The 16,567-nt window shown below is 46.3% G+C and overlaps 4 protein-coding genes across 4 annotated transcripts; 2 read left to right on the top strand and 2 right to left on the bottom strand.

Annotated features, from left to right (window-relative positions):
• Nucleotides 1-375: 375 nt before the first annotated feature.
• THITE_2121084 (uncharacterized protein) lies at nt 376-1,174 on the bottom strand. The gene has a single exon (XM_003656400.1). It carries the CDS (start codon nt 912-914, stop codon nt 465-467), a length of 450 nt encoding a protein of 149 aa, XP_003656448.1. The 5' UTR covers nt 915-1,174; the 3' UTR covers nt 376-464.
• On the bottom strand, nt 1,175-2,698 carry THITE_2121081 (60S ribosomal protein L20; the record flags this gene model as incomplete). Its single annotated transcript, XM_003656399.1, has 5 exons — nt 1,175-1,304; nt 1,361-1,650; nt 1,706-1,882; nt 1,940-2,124; nt 2,695-2,698. The coding sequence occupies 4 exons, from the start codon at nt 2,696-2,698 to the stop codon at nt 1,492-1,494; spliced, it is 525 nt and encodes a 174-aa protein (XP_003656447.1). The 3' UTR covers nt 1,175-1,304; nt 1,361-1,491.
• Nucleotides 2,699-3,123: 425 nt separating this feature from the next.
• On the top strand, nt 3,124-5,057 carry THITE_46470 (uncharacterized protein; the record flags this gene model as incomplete). The annotated part of the gene is made up of 6 exons (XM_003656398.1): nt 3,124-3,423; nt 3,537-3,838; nt 3,894-4,119; nt 4,171-4,232; nt 4,287-4,695; nt 4,974-5,057. The coding sequence occupies 6 exons, from the start codon at nt 3,124-3,126 to the stop codon at nt 5,055-5,057; spliced, it is 1,383 nt and encodes a 460-aa protein (XP_003656446.1).
• Nucleotides 5,058-11,955: 6,898 nt separating this feature from the next.
• On the top strand, nt 11,956-12,111 carry THITE_27361 (uncharacterized protein; the record flags this gene model as incomplete). The annotated part of the gene is made up of 1 exon (XM_003656397.1): nt 11,956-12,111. A coding segment is annotated over one exon (156 nt), but the record flags the coding sequence as incomplete, so codon positions are not given.
• Nucleotides 12,112-16,567: the final 4,456 nt, after the last annotated feature.

Below are 16,567 nucleotides of genomic sequence, written 5' to 3'. Positions count from 1 at the left end.
GGGAAAATACCTATAAGTGGGCAACGCAACAGTGCTCCCCGGCGCGGCGCCCTCCGTTAGATCTTCCCCCAACCAGGTAAGAAACCACTCGAACCCGGCCTTCGCTAGCACTCTCTGGCTCTTGCCATTCCCCGCCGCTGTAATAGCAATCAACCGCTCCCTGACCAGCCTTCCTCCTTCCCCGTCTGCATTCTCGTCCCCAACGGCTCCATCCCCAGCGAGCGTTCTCCGGTCGACCTCCACCTCCACCACCTCCCGCTCCAAGGTGTCCCACGCACGCAGCCATCCCTGCAGAAACTCCGTCGCCAATCCCTTTCCCCAGTGCTCCTTCTTCAGCATATACCCCACCTCAGGCCTGTCCAAAAAAGCGAGTTAGTTTCTTCCCTAGGTAATCCAGACATGGGGGGGCAACTGGGGAGCAAAGAATTATCTCGGGAGCAACTAAGAGCTACCCGAAACCATAATCAGCAAAAAGAGAGCTCGGACTTGACGGACCAGCCGAAGCTCCCTTTAGTCAGAGCGCAACCGCCAATGCCGATCAGCTCCCCCGCAGCGTCGGCGTCGCCATCCACGCCCCTCGCACAGATCGCGAAGTTGAACGAGGCCGTATCATTGGGCGGATAAGACCTTTCCATCCTCCTCCGCGTCTCCTCCAGATCCGCGTCCGGCCTGCCCAACGCCGTCCAGCGCATCACCTCTGGCTGGGTGCGGAGGACATGGAGGGCGGGGATGTCCTCCGGCGTCAAGGCACGGAGGATGAGGCGGGGCGTGATGATGGGTTGGCGGGCTGAGTTGGGAGGGAATGGGGAGCGCGGGCGAGTGGTGCGCACGCGGACGAAGGATGCGGGATCCGGCGCCGGGCCCGGGGCGGGGCGGGGCTCCGATGGCGTGGGCTGTTCCGGTGCTGGAGACATGAGGTTGGCGGATTGAGAAACCAGAACGAAAGAGCTGGGATATGAAAGGCAGATTTCCCAAGCACACAGCGCGACAAGGAAATCATCAATGAAGTGGTCTTAATTAAGAAAGCGAATGAACAAACTGATGATGCGCTTCTTGTTGCTCGTATTAATTGGTCCTTCGATCAGTGAGTCAACAGCAGACCCCATTTTTGTATCCAGCTCCCGCATTTGGAGTAGTTACGGGTAAGCAGGGCTTACCCGGTTGACCCGACCCAGGCTGGGCCAAGACAATAAATATCTCATCCTCAGCGCGACTCAGAGCCCCGCCGCTGGCGGCGTTGTATCTGGCGCATGTCTTCAAGCAACCGGACTTCCATCAAAGCTTGGAAGGTCGTGGAGGATACACCATGCACTGTCACTCCGGCACACCAAAGGACCGAAAAAGGGACAGACATGCTCACAAACAAACGCAAACCCTGTGCTTGACCGTTTATTCATTTCATGCTCGTCCAGGGAGCAAATGCAGGATATCCCATTTTCCTAATGAACACCCGAAGACCCTGCCAACCCCAACCGCAACCATGAAAACCCCTCAAGCAAAAGTGGACGGGCGCGTCGCACTGAAGATCTTCTTGGTGTTGATCTTGGGAACCCGGTGGGGCAGAGGGAAAGACAGGTTCTTCTGGACGAGCTGCTTGATGTAAGGGCGCCTAATATCCTCGGTCTTCTCGAGCTCGACGACGCGCAGAATCTGCTCCGTATTAGCATCCCGGAACTGGGCAGCCGGGAGTAGGCAGTGAGCATACGTGGATGGACCTGAAGCGGGCACGGTGGCGGGCAGCCATGTCGGCGTACAGGGCCTCGACAGCGGCGGTCCTCGAGGTCTCGCGATACTCCTTGTACATGTTGTGCGTGCCTGACCGCGAGTCGTAGCGGATCCAGATGCCGAAGTTCTTCACCTTGAGGGGGTGCTTCTCGGAAATCTGGAGGCCGAGTAAGCATCCCGCGTCATGCGCCTCCACAGTCTAGTCGCTACATACCTCATTGACGCTGACGATCTCACCAGTGGCCTTCTTGACCTTGCGGAGACCACGGAGGAAATACCAGAAGCGGGACTTGGCAACGACCTCGTTCGGGGCGAAGATGCGCATGCGGTACAGGTTAGGAGTCGGGTTGGCCTCCGTGGGCAGATGGCGCCCGATCACCTGGTACTCATGAAGACGGCCTGAGCCATACGTCAGCCCACTGCGCTCCCGACAGAAGCTTCCGCGCAATCTAGATGCGGTATAAACGTCGTCGAATACGGAACCGTCCCTCGCGAGCCATCGAAGTTCGGGGTCAGAAGTCGTTTGAAGGCTGGCTGGGATACATTCCGACACCTGTCCAAGGCAACGTCGCAGCTTGTCTTTGATGATGTTCGGCGGAGTGCAGGAGTGTATCGCAAATCAATGCACATCTTGCTCGGCTCGAGTGGTCGTCGATCGAAGTGCAGTCGCCCTTACGGTCGAGATGTGGTCGTATGTCGGTTGGCTCTCCAAGTGTCGCCGGCGCCAAGGAACATCAAAGCCGTTGAAGAACAGAAATTCGCTTACCCATCTGCTCAAGTGTTAGAATATTCCACTGAGGGGGGATTGCGACCAGCAGGACTTACTGTGATGGTTTCCCGCTGCAATTACGAAGTCGTTGGGTGAGCGGTCGGAGTCCTGAATTGGCGATCACGAATGTATCCCTGGGAAAAATTGGGTGCGCCTGGCTTAGGGTTTGGAGAGCTTGGGCCAACTGCAGCTTGCCAAGCCCATTGTGGCGGTGCAAGTTGGTATGAACAGGACCAACATGAAGCGCCACAGCATGTGGGTCTCCGGCGGGAAACTGTATGGATTACGGATTACTCCGTACTGTGATACCTACCTCAGTAAACCACCGTTGAGGTTCTCAGAGCCAATCACCCAGAATCAAACAAACATTGGAGCTTCAAGAGCAATCACGCCACAACCCTGCAATCGGTGACAGCCACACGCCGGTCTTGGGTTCAGTTTTCCGACTTGCAATAAGGCAGACTGAAATCAACCAATCTAGATATCACGAGCAGAAGTTTCGGAAGCGAAACATATCGACGGTTCGTCAGAGCCACCCGAGCTTTTACATTCCTGTCTGGGGGCTTTCTTCACTGGCGGAACCGCCTTGGCAACTGCACATCACATCCGCAACTGAGCCTCGTTCCAAAATGGAATTTGGCCCTTCATTCTACCACGAATTCGCAGAGGCTTGGGGGAAACAGGACGGCTATCGCCTTGCACCCACATTATCACCCGAGTTATCGACTGAGCAACTAAGGACGATCTATCAGAGCCAAAATGCTCACAACGTCAAAAACGCGCTCAAGCACGGCCTCCAGGGGAGTGTTGCAGGCGTTGACAGGATTGACCAGGTTGAACTTCAGGCCTGGGTAGAAGTGTACGCGGCGTACTGGAAGGCCACTGGAGTGATCCTGGATGCTTGGGAGACAAGCGATGGCGACAGCAAGGTCAGTGGCAACGTGGCCGGTTTCAGCATTCTCTTGGATCTCCTCCTCCTCTACCCCTGCTGCCCTACTGCTCCAATGCAGCAGTCTAACGCTGACTTGTTCGACAGCCACAGGAGTTGCCGTGGTCGAAAGTCTACGAGGCGTGGACTGACCTGCTGAATTTCCTCCTCCGGGGATACCAGAACGCCGGCTTCGAGGCATGGACGATCCCTTGTCTGTATGTTGTGTGTAAACACTTGCGCATTTTTGCCATTAAGGCAGATGCAGAGCGCAACAGCAACAGCGCCAGCTCTCTCGATGATGGTGCAGCAGCGAACTTCCAAGATGATTTCGACCCGGAGACCAACAAAAACCAGAAGCTGGAAGACTGTGCGAGAGTTCTGGGTAGGGTCTTCAACGTGTGCCATATGGATAGGTAAGCATACACTCCCCCTGTTGACGATTAGTCTGTCGCCCTGACAATACCCGAGGGCGCCAATCGAAGAGTCGCGAAAGTGGGCTAGCTACTATATCGCCAACCTCCTTCTCAAGACATACTTCAGGCTGAACTCGGCGTCCTTGTCCAAGCACATCCTCAATAGCCTACGTGCAGGACGGGCTGATATGCCCCCATTCTCGGCCTTTCCGAAATCTCAGCAAGTAACATTCGAGTACCACCAAGGGGTGCTTGCCTTCCTGGAGGAGAACTATGCAGAGGTATCGCCACAACGAACGAACCGTTGAGGTTGGGAAGCTAAGCAATCCCAGGCCGAGGAGCATTTGACCGCTGCATGGAACCAGTGCCACAAAGCCGCTACGCGGAACAAGGAGTGAGGCGACCATGCATTGATGTGATTGCGAGCAGCAGACTAACACCGGACCAGGCTCATTCTGACATATCTCATCCCCTGCCATCTGATCACGAATCACACCCTTCCAACCGAGAAACTACTGGAGCCCTATCCAAGGCTGCAGAAGCTCTTCTTGCCGCTCTGCCGGTGCATCAAGAGGGGCGAGCTCCACAAGTTTGACCTCGCCCTTCAGGAGGGCGAGGACGAGTTCGTCAAGCGACGCATTTACCTTACGCTGGAACGCGGCCGCGATATCGCGCTGCGCAACCTGTTGCGGAAGGTCTTCATTGCCCGTGGCTTTGAGGATGCAAAGGAAGGGGAGAAGCCCGTTCGCCGCACCCGCGTGCCAGTTGCCGAGTTCGCAGCCGCCATCAGCCTCGGCAGTCAAGAAAAGATCGACAATGACGAGGTTGAATGCCTGTTGGCCAATATGATCTATAAGGTGAGTGAACTCCATGCCACATTTGCTCGGAAGCCATGTCCTTCTTCCCGCTGTGGCACCTGGTGATCCTCTGAGTCGTCGAGTGTGTGTGTCCCGCGACCATCCGCTGGAAACTGCACCCAAGAGTCGTCATCTGATGGATGCCTGAGATTCCATGTTCTGCTGTCAGGCACCTGGGGTGTCGGGACAGCAATTGCGCCTTCAGGCACACACAACACACGATTGGCACAAACTGTTGCCTTGGCAATGAGTCATTTGGCTGATTGTTTGCCGTCTAGGGCCATATGAAGGGATACATTTCCCGCCAGCACGGCATTGTAGTGCTCAGCAAGTCGGGGGCATTTCCCGGTACCGGGGTATGAGGGGTCCGGCTACCATCATCAGAAGCAAGCAGCAGGACGATACCTCTCGAGGTTCAGGATAGCCGCTTGATGGAGCCAGGACCCGTCTCGATTTAACGGACGGTCGGAATCCAAGAGGGTGGGGGGTGGGGAGTGTTGTTACGGGATTCGATACAGCGTAGCCTGTGCAGCGGCACAGCTCGGGCTTCAAGGATAAGGTGGCAACGCCGCAATTCGCAGCAAGTTCTGTTGGCTCAACGGGAATTTGCTGACTACACTATGAATGCACCGTCCCGTTGTCGCAAACGGTGGGGGGAATCACGGCATTTGAAGGACTGCATCCTCCATCGTCGGCGCGCGGGAAATTGCCTGACTTGATCATTCGTTCACTTTGTTTTGACACTGCCAGACTGGGAGAGCCACCAGCCGCCCATTGGACGGAGTCACTCCGTGAATCAAGAGGAAGCCCATCGTTGCCTCAGCTGATCTGCGCATTGATGTGTGTGTGATGAAAATACACAACGTGTTCTCTTCCGCTTCAATGCAATTTGCACAGACGCAGCCCCCTTGAGCAACAGGCTGTTTGCTGCTGGTGTGGAGACAAGGTTGCTCCAGAAACGCCCAATCAGGTAGCCTCATCCAAACATCTGCCCCCCTTTCCATGGCCTTCGCCTCGCATCGCATCGCCTCGCATTCCCTTCCCGCCCTGGCTTATCTGGCTTGACCATTGGCACACCAAACAACCAAGAAGGGGGACCCCCTGGCAGATCGCTGTTCTTCCCCGCACTTTTTCCCCCTTTCGCAAGAGAGAAGGATTGGCTTCGCACGGCGCCATTCACGCCAGCACACTCCGTGGCCCATTCACGCACTGCTGTGGTAACGTTCACACAGCCTCCTGGCCGCCCCTGCAAGGGTCGGCGAGCACGCGCGGCGTGAAAAGTGACTCACATAGCGCCAGCTCGCTCCCTGTCACTCCCACCTCGCCTATTCCAAAGAGAATTGGGTTGTGACACAGGATCCGGTGGTGTACCCACCCCCTTTCCGTTCCTCCCGTCCTTTTTCCTTTTCGCAGGGGTAACGTAGTAGTATAATTTTCTTTGACGGAACTTTACGGAGTGTCTTTTGACCAACAAAATTTTCTTGGAAAAAGCCAAGACCTTCCCCCCCTGAAATTGTTCCCAAGGCAGAGAAGCCAGTGGCAAATTTCACTGATCCGGCCCGACGGTTCTCAGTTTCCAAAAAGCGTAAGCTGACCCACCCGGCAAGCCCGGCTGGATGGGTCAGTGGGTCGAAACGGTGGTTGCTTCACACCTCGTTTGCATGGATCTGTTTCGAGGTGACAAACCTTGTGTCGCGCACAGTATATAGGGTGCCCCTGGCCTTTGCAGGGCAAGGATGTCCTTTTGCCCGTTGTGACACCTTGGACAATGGAATGCGCTGCTTCAAAGGACCATCACAAATGCACAGTAGTGTACACGAGCGATGTGGGGAACATGGCTTGCTGGTTGCTTGGTAGTATTTCACAACGAGAGAATGAGCACCAGCTTGCTGTGTAAAGGATCATCCTCAGTCGGCCATGTCCTTGTCTCGAGGCAAAGCCTTCAAGATCCTAGCTGGAACGAGTAATGAATGAGGGACAGAAGTGAAGGATACAACTCTCCTGATCTCCTTTTTCTCGAAGTCTCCATCCAGTACCGAATTGAAAATTTGCCATCGCAAAGAAACACGATACCAAATGAGATCTCCACTCAGAATAGAATATCCATGTCCTTGGAAGCCACCATCTTGCAGAGATTGCATCCGAAGCAGGGGTAACTCGGAGTTGGCCGGAAGAAGAAAAAAAAAAAAAAGAAAAAGGAAAAGAAAAAAAAAAAAAAACTTGAAAACTAGACATCCCCAACCAGAAAGTTCCCAGCCGGCAAACAAAGTCATGTCGTGAGAGGTATGTTGTTGTACAGTCGACCCCTTGTTTGTTCGTTAGCGCGGTACTTATGGTGGATCACGACAAGGCTCTAAATTACAGGTACCTACCTAGCCGTCTTGGCACGAAATAGACCAACCGCAACAGGAAGTCAGAGGGCACTATCGCCTCTATATACAATACAGCTTCCTTCGGTGTCTAAGCAGTTAGTCAAGTAGGAAAATGGCGTTCAATACACTGCTTCATCTATATTAAACGTACTTCAGTCGAACTTGGATTCTGGAGAGTGATGAGGAAGAGGTGGGCAAAAAGGCCGAGTTTGGTTGGCTATAGGCCCCTGTTAAAAAGTGGGGGCAAGAACCAAACTAACAAACAAACAAGGATTGAACTGTACCCGAGGGCCAAAGGAAAAGTAGGTATTTTCGTAGCCCTCTCTTCCTCTAGAAGAGAGGGGCACAAAATTGGCGGACACCCCAAAAAAAAACGGACACCTCCCTACCCAATTTTGTATACGAACGCGTCCTAGCATAGGGGATTACGACCGTGTCAACCCTATCAATTTAAAGCCATTGCCGCTAGCTAGCTTACAAGTGGTAATACTTTTTATAGTGTTTTAACGTAATATACCTAGACCTTTGAACTACCTACCTAAACCGCCTAGCGTTTACGCTATCCACTAGCTCAACAATACCTTTATACGCTATTATACCAACTATCTTTGCAGTAAGGCTAATAGCTATACAATGCCCTCTCTTTATATTATAGCTAAGCAGTTCGGCTATAGTAAATCGTAGGTTACTAAGTATTTTAAAGCTCTTTGTAATACTAGCTCGTCGACATTGAATACTCGTCGGATCGCTAGGCGGCTATATATATTTATAGATATAAAAGACAATGCCCTTAATATATATATATAGTAGCTATCTACCTTAGGATCCTTGCCTACCTAGGATCTTATTAAGAGCGCTATAAATTGCCTATAGGTACATTATATTCCTCCTATAGGCCTAGTCAACCACGCTTAGTAGACGCGTTGGTAGTTCAATTATCCTATATACTTTATAATAAGTAGGAAGCTAGTAGAGGCTATACAACTATCTACTTAGTAATAGATCAATAAGTTAAATGAGTTCTTCGACTACTATAAAGATGTTATTAAAAGGTTTAAGATTATAGTAGCTAGTTGTTAAAACGTCGACGAGATAGGCTATCGCTTAGCGATATTGAATAGGAAGTTCTAGATCCTAGCTATTAAGATAAAGAAGAATAAAAAGGTTAGAGGTTGTTCCTTAATACCAAGGGTCTACTATCTGCTTACTATACTATTTTCTTAGCTAAAGCTCCCTAACTTCTATAATAGGGAGTCGATAACCTTGATCGGCTATACTAATACCGTTGGTAATACTATCCTTATATATAGTATCTTCAAATAGTAGCTAAACGAGAACTAGAACGTCGATAGCTTTGATAGCGAGATATACTTCAATGCCTTAGAAACGACGTTTAGTAACTATAATATTATAGTCGACTAGATCTAGCACTTCAATAGGTACTCCTTCTAATACTATCCTATCGTTTAAGTATATAAGCTTATATTCAAAGAGTAGTTTAGCTATAGCATATACAACTTCTAGAGCCCTAACAATATAGTCGAATCTAAGTAGAATAATATACGCCCTAAGGATCGTATCTATCGTCTATTAGTAATAGATAGCTTCTTAGAGCACTATACGTTAGATATCTACGAATACTATCTTATATATAATATCATTATCGAGTTCCTACTACTATATTCATCGTATAAGATATAGCCAATAAATATAGGTGTATTCCAATATATTAAAAGGGTATATCAAATGCACCTTCGCTAAGTAGTTCGCTAGAGCGAGCTAACCTTTATATATATGTAGTTCATTAAGAACCTCTAGGTGTCATGCCCCGGAGCCACCCTAACCCGCGGGACCCGCCTCGGCACCCGGCACAGCCCTCGGAACGCGCTTCGGCACCTAGCACAACCCTTGGCCCGACCACCTCGCCCTGTATCCGGCACCCAGCGTAGCCTAGCCAACCACAGGGCACTACGTAGGTCATCTGTATACGCCACTAGGGCATACGTCAGTAGCCTAGATCACGCGAGCTACCTAGAGGAGCGATCGGAGGGGCATAGAGCTGAGCGAAGTATAGGGCATTAGGCTGAGCAAGTGCGGGGAACTGAGACATTGGGTCGGCAATAGAGCGGATTAGGCGTACTTAAAGAGCTATATAAGCGCTATAGGATAGCCTAGAAAAGGATCTACGAGCTTAGGAATAGAGGCTAGCCGATACGGAGGAAGATCGAGGGCTAGGATAGGAGAAATAAGGAGGATAGAACCTATAGGCAGTAGGAGAGGCTAGCGTTTAATGCAACTACCTACAACCCTCCTACCTATAGCTACCTTGTAGTATATACTCTACTTATACCTTACTTATACTCTATCACTTCAACGTATACCCCTTTCCTTCTAAGAGCCCCTGCTCCTAACAAGTTGAACGCTCTTATCCCACCTTAGGGAGTTGAACTAGCGGAGACGAGCTATAGCCTAGACCTATACCTACGTTGCGCTTAAGTAGAGCCCTATACCCTTGTAATCTTAGGTACTTTCTATCGATTTGACCTCTTCGTATACCCTCTCTATACTACTTACGTTTAACACTACTATAGGCAAGAGCTCCTAGTACGCCTAGATTAATCTAAATAGCTCCTATATAGCGCCTATTGACCCTTTGCTCTCTATCTAGGAGTACGACCTTACTAAAGAAGAGCGTTGTCTAAGCGCTAAGATCGCTCTTAAGTACCGCTATCAAGCTATCCTCTAATTATAAGCTTAGTATACGTAGCTTCTACGCTAGAATGCCTAGCTTATATATATTGCCGAGGGCGCTACTTCTTCGAATTCCAACCTTTTTGCTACCTAGGCCACTAATACCACTATACCGGCTATATCTATTGCTACGCCTATACCTATACCTACTCTTATATCTACTTCTACGCCTATTGCTACGCCTAAGGCTACGCCTATAGCCACTATATCTATATCTATATCTATAGCTATACCTATAGCTATATCTATTGCTATCAATGCCTCTCCGCCTATTGCTAATCCTAAGTTTAGTACTCCTATTATACCTTTGCTAATCTTTCCTAATGCTATAGGAGCTCCCCTCTAGTATACCACTAGCTTGAACCACCCTATATATAGTAACAAAGATACTTCTTCGCTTTAGGCCTTCCTATACAACTACTATACTAACTTCTAGCTTATAGGCTACTCGCTTAATAGTAGCGACTACATTATATATATAGTAAGCTACCTCTAAAGCCCGTCTAAGAACGCCTAGGTAAAGTATATCTAAGAGTAGAAGGCTAATCCTAACTTTCGTCTCTTAGCTATTACCTAGGGCAAGTTCGTTATATTCCTTTAAAACGAACTATCTAATCCCAATTTATATACCTTTAGTATAGCCTTAGAGCTTAAACGCTTTATATAGTATAAAGACAAGACTATCCTAGAGTTCGTTGAACGGTTTACTAGTATAATCGCCAATATACCTTCGAAGTAGAATAAATCTACCTATATAGTCACCCTTCTACCAAAGTTCCGCCTAGAGATTAGCTTTATCCTCAACTACTCCCCCTAATTACCTACTATGTTCTAGTAGCTTATAAGCTTTACCCGCTATATCGAGTATAGTTAGCGTATTGCTAGTACCTCTCGCTATCGCCCTTGCTCGTTAAACAACGCCCCTATAGCTCTATAGCCGCTATACCCTATTAACGTCCCGCCTACGCCCTTCTAGCGCCCTGTTCAATGCTTTACCTATAGTAGAGAGGGCTATCGCTATACCAACTGTCCTAAGAACCGCCCTCCTACCTAGCCTGCCCCGCCTTCTACCTCGCCTATTTAGCCTATTCCGCCTACGGCTATACCTACCTAGCTTCCTCCTATATAGCCTATACCCTAGCAACCTACCCTAGATACTACTACGGCACCTACTACTACGCCTAAGTTACACTTAGTTTACTATACTTACAACGAAGTTGGCTATATCTCTATATTTTGCCCTAAGGCTATCTACTATCGTTATAGGCATATAGGTTATACCGCTATTCGTTGCCTAGAGCCTTTGAACCTGAACGCCTAGAATAACCTAAACCTTGCTCCGCTTAGGCACGACTATAGCGCTAACGCCGCCTAGGAACTCGGGGGGCCTAGGTCGTCTTAGATCGAGAGCACTGTCCTTATACACTTAGATAAGAATTGGAAGTCTACGATAGCAATGCTAGATACTAGGTTAGATTATAATATAATTAGTCGTAGCTTTCTAGCTAAGTATTTACAATTGACTAAGTTCATTTAATGCTTTAGATTTACTACTATTAGCAATATACCTATTCTAATATATAGCGTATACCCCCTATATATTCGTATTACCGACCACCTTAGATACTCCTAGACCTGCCTACTATGCTTTATAGTTGTAGATATCGAGCTATTTATAATCCTCTTAGGCTAGACTTAGATAGAGATAGCTAAGCTATTCTTCAACTACTATAAAAAGACTTAAACTTACTTAAACTTAAAGCGCTACCTTAGCTTATAAGTTGAGCCTAAGTAGGATTAGAGCGATAATACTTTCCTTATTACTATACTTATACTAGTCACCGACCTAGTTAAACCGCTTGACCTAGCTAACCTAGACGACCTAGCTAAAGAAGACTCGTCTACCGTTGGCTTGCAACCTACTACTCCTGAGCTCCTAGAAGTATATAAGGCCTACTAAGACCTCTTCTCTACTACGGATTGACCTCCCCTACTTCGCTATACTACACTTAAGCACTATATCGATCTCGAAGACGATACGACTACGCTATAGGGGCCGATCTACCCTCTTAGTAAAAAGGAATTGGAAACCCTATACAAGTAGCTTACGGAGGCTCTAGAGAAGTAGTAGATCTAACCTTCTACTAGTCTTGTAGATACGCCTATTCTGTTTATTCTAAAGAAGGGAGGCGAATTACACTTTATTATCGACTATCGTATACTTAATCACATTACCTATAAGAACTATACTCCTATTCCTCTAATTAGCGAGATCCTCAATCGCCTATCTTCTACAAAGATCTATACTAAGCTCGATTTAAAGGATACGTACTATCGGATCTGGCTATACGAAGGCAACGAGTAGAAGACCGCCTTTCGTATACGTTATAGCCACTTCAAGTTTATTATAATGTCGATAGGCCTAGCTAACGTACTTATAACCTTCTAGACTTATATCAACTATACCCTCTCTAGCCTTATTGATATTATTTATATTGTATATTTAGATGATATACTAATCTTTAACAACGACGAAGCTAAGTATAAGCGGTATATATATAAAGTTTTAGAATAGTTATAAAAAGCCGACCTCTATATCAACCTCCCTAAGTATTAGTTCTATATATATAAAGTCAAATTCCTTAGGTTCATTGTTACCCTAGAGGGTATCAAGATAGAACTATCGTACATTGAAGCTATTGTATAGTAGCCACTACCTTGTAGTACTTATAATATCTAGGTGTTCCTTAGGTTCATTAGCTTCTACCGTAGGTTCATTCGCAACTACTTAAAGATCTATACCCCTTTGACCAACCTACTTTGAGGCAATTGTACCTTTGAGATAATATAGAATACAATCGATATGTTCTACGAGCTATAGCGTAGATTCTAGGAAGTGCCTATCCTACGCTATTTCGATCCTAGCCTTCCGACCTACATTGAGGCAGATACTTCGAAGTTTGCTATCGGCGTAGTCCTCTCCTAACTGTTTAAGGGCCAGTAGCACCTTATTACGTTCTACTCTTATAAACTTAGCCCCAAAGAAATATACTATAGTACTAGTAATAGAGAGCTATTTACGCTCGTCAACGCCTTTTATACCTAGTAGCATTACCTCCTATATTCGTAGACCACTATTATCGTCTTCACTAACTATCTGAACCTCGAGTATATAAAGACGAAGAAGCGGCCCTCTACGTAGTAGCTACGCTAGAGCGATAAGCTTATAGAATTTAACTTCGTTATTAAGTATCGCCCTAGCCTATAGAACCCTACTAACGGACTCTCTCGAAGACTAGACCTAATAGAAGGCCCTAGCGACAAGGGCGCTAAGAACCTACTACTACAGCTTCTAGAAGAGCATATTACTACGAGAAAGGACTATATACTAGGGTACCGCTCTACGGTTAAGGTTGTTACTCTAGCTATATAGCTAAGACCTAGTATAGGCCTTAGAGAGTTAGAGGATATATATAAGCTATATAAACAGGAGTTTAATAAGAGTATTACGTCTAATATACGCCTCGAGGAGGGCTATCGAGAGGTCTTATAGCGTATAGGTAGCGGTAAACGTTACTATGAGCTTATAGCTAAGGACGAAGGAGAGGCGGTAGTATAAAGGCCTCGCCTAGATGACGCTTTTCCACTAGTTAACCACGGCTTAGACAGAAGTGCTACCTATAGCCTAGATAGATCTAGTAAACCGCCGCTAGAGCGTAGCTCCCTAGAGGCCTAGGAAATATATATAAGGGAACCTAGCTACCTAGGGCCTAGGCGGCGACCCCCCTTGGACTAGACGGCCTATAGTAGTCTAGCTAGTGGTGTATATACGCCTGATCACCGCCTATACGTCGCTACCGCTATTAGGAAGCTAGTGAAGGACGAAGGCTAGCCTTTTAAGCAGCAACTAATCTAGGTATAGGAAGTCGATCCCTAGGTGACTAAGGGCGCTTGGAAGACAGCTTGTATATATAGGTAGTAGAAGCTTAGAGACGATAGTATCCTACGTTATAGCGGCAAGATCTATATACCTATAGCCCTATAGTATATGCTTTTAGTATACTACTACAACGCTATAATAGGTGGCTATAGTAGCATTAGGAAGACTTATAAGCGCCTAATGCGCTACTACTATTGGCTAGATATACGTAGGGAGATCGATCAATATATAGTGGAATACGTTATATATAGCTATATAAAAGCGAGAACCTACTGCCCTTATAGCGAGCTTATAGCGTTGCCGGTTCCTAAACGCCTATAGTAGGATATTATAGTCGACTTCGTTACTAGCCTACCTACCTCTATCGACCCCTATATATATAAACCCTACAACGCTATCCTCGTTATCGTCGACAAGTTTACTAAGTATACCCTCTATATTACAATGTATAAGTAGCTCTAGGCTAGCGCCTTTGCCTACCTCTTCTTCGATTATATCTATTGACCCTTTAGCTTGCTATAGACCATTATTTCCGACTATAGGAGCTTGTTTATAAATGGGTTTTAGCGTATACTTTATAACCTCTTAGATATTATATAAAAGCTAAGTACTATATACTATCCTTAGACTAACGGCTAGACAGAGAGGCAGAATTAGGCGTTAGAGTATTACTTGTACATTTACTATACGTAGGAGTAGTATAACTAGGCGTAGAAGTTGGCTCTAGCCGAATATACTTATAACACCTTAGTATATTCAGCTACGAAGGTGACCCTAGTATACCTCCTTTATAGCTACTATCTATACGATCTAGCAGACCTATTTACGAATAGCTCGAGCAACGTTCCTACTATAGAGGAGTGTACTAGGAAGCTTGCTAAGGATTGGGAAAGAATCTACAAGGCCCTAGTATAAGCTAACGAAGGTTATACGAAGTGGTATAACCGTAAGTATACGCCTATAACCTTTAGAGTTAGCCAATAGGTTTAGGTTGATTTAAGGTATATTCGCTAGCGGCGCCTAAGTAGTAAACTCGTAGATAAGTATCTTAGGCTATTCAAAATCATCGCTAATATAGGCAGTAAGAAGATGGTATATCGTTTAGATCTCCTACCTACATTTAAGTTCCACCCTATTTTCTTTGTTATAATGCTCAAACTATTCAATAGCAACTTATAAGAAGCGTTTATATACTATAATCGTATATAGGTCGTTGTATAGAAGTAGCATTGGGAGGTCGAAGCTATTCTTAATTATATAGGGCCACCTCTCAATAGGTATTTCCTTATCAAGTGGAAGAACTACCTATTAAAAGAGAACACCTAGGAGCTATATAGGTATATTAATAACAGGCCTTTACTATATATTTACGAAGTATATATTTAAGATGAGTATAGGCGTAGGCGATAAGCGGCGAGAATATAACGAGGGCGCTAAATAGCGCTTTAATTAAGGAAAAAAGAAAAGAAAAGGAAAAAAGAAAAAACAATGTAAGAACCACCTATCTACCTAACAGCTACCCCCTATATCGCCAAGTCCTTCTCTAAGCCCTAGATCAACTCCATTATAAACTTAGCTATCTATACGTTATTAGCGCCCTCCTTACTACCCCCCTCCCCCTCTTTACCCTCCTCTAGTAGTAGACCCTAGCTCTTTACTACTACTAAAATTTCATTCTTTGATTGTTAGCTATATATACGCTTTATAGACGTAACAGACTCGTAGACTTACTACTACCCCCTCTATACACTTTTACTACTCTTCTAGCTTAGCTAGCCTTTCTACTACCTCCTCTAGTATAGTGTTAGGAGGAGGGGGAGGAGGTAGGAGTAGCGTAGGTACGCCAACGAAGCGCTAGAGGCGCCTTTTTAGCCTACCCTCTACCTTTTATACCTCCTCCTACTGCTCTAAGAAGTTCTTAGAGTAGGCGGTAAAGGCGACTAGGGCACTGCTAATAGCCTTATAGGCCACTGTAAATACGTCGACAACGCCTTAGATAAGTATAGTTAGCTAGAATATACTTAGTATATATATCGTATATATAGAGAAGACACTTAAAAACTTACCTTTTTATCGGCAGTAGGGTAGTCCCTTTTATCAAGGGCTTCGATAAAGCTATAAACTATAGCGAAGGCAGTAGGATAAATCTTCATTTTTTTAAAGGGATTAGCAATAGTGCAACGTATATATAACGAAAATATAGGTTTCGGCTTTAAAGCGCTAAGGTTAGCACCTTTGAAGGAGGAGGGCAACTTATAGTAGGGCAAGTATAGTTATTTTATATATACTCAACGTAGTATAAACTAGAACCTATAAATATATTAGATATAATAAATATATAACCTATATATAGATATATATTGGCTTAATAGTAGTAGACGAGGACGCTACTATTGTCGAAAAACTTAGCTATACAATGGCGGTAGCTACTATTGTTAGTATATATATAGCCTACGCTTTCGACACACTTTGGTTACACTCTCTACACTTATAGAATAATATAGGCAACGCCTATAGGGACTCTCTTCTTAGGCGTTAAGTCAAGGTTACTAGACTACTATACTATTAGCGATCGCATTGCTTCCTATCTACGCCCTCTCTATATACTGCCCTTCTCTTATAGCCGAAGCCGCCTTTATATAGAGTCGAAGGCTTAGATTCCTCTATCTCTTCGTCTTCGTCCTCCTCCTTTTTCTTCTCCTTCTCGTTATCGTTGACAAGCGTAGCCATTATACTAGACGTATACTCTATAAAAGCCGTAGGCATATCGTCGGTAGGCGACTCCGCCTCGCTAGTAGAGTGCTCTTTA

This window comes from Thermothielavioides terrestris, chromosome 5 (genome assembly GCF_000226115.1).
Source record: "Thermothielavioides terrestris NRRL 8126 chromosome 5, complete sequence".
Classification (NCBI taxonomy): domain Eukaryota; kingdom Fungi; phylum Ascomycota; class Sordariomycetes; order Sordariales; family Chaetomiaceae; genus Thermothielavioides; species Thermothielavioides terrestris.
This window is presented reverse-complemented; position numbering and strand designations above follow the sequence as displayed.

What these genes read in the sequence shown, in the direction of transcription:
- THITE_2121084 (XM_003656400.1), bottom strand. Translation starts at nt 914, where the DNA reads ATGTCTCCAGCACCGGAACAGCCCACGCCATCGGAGCCCCGCCCCGCC.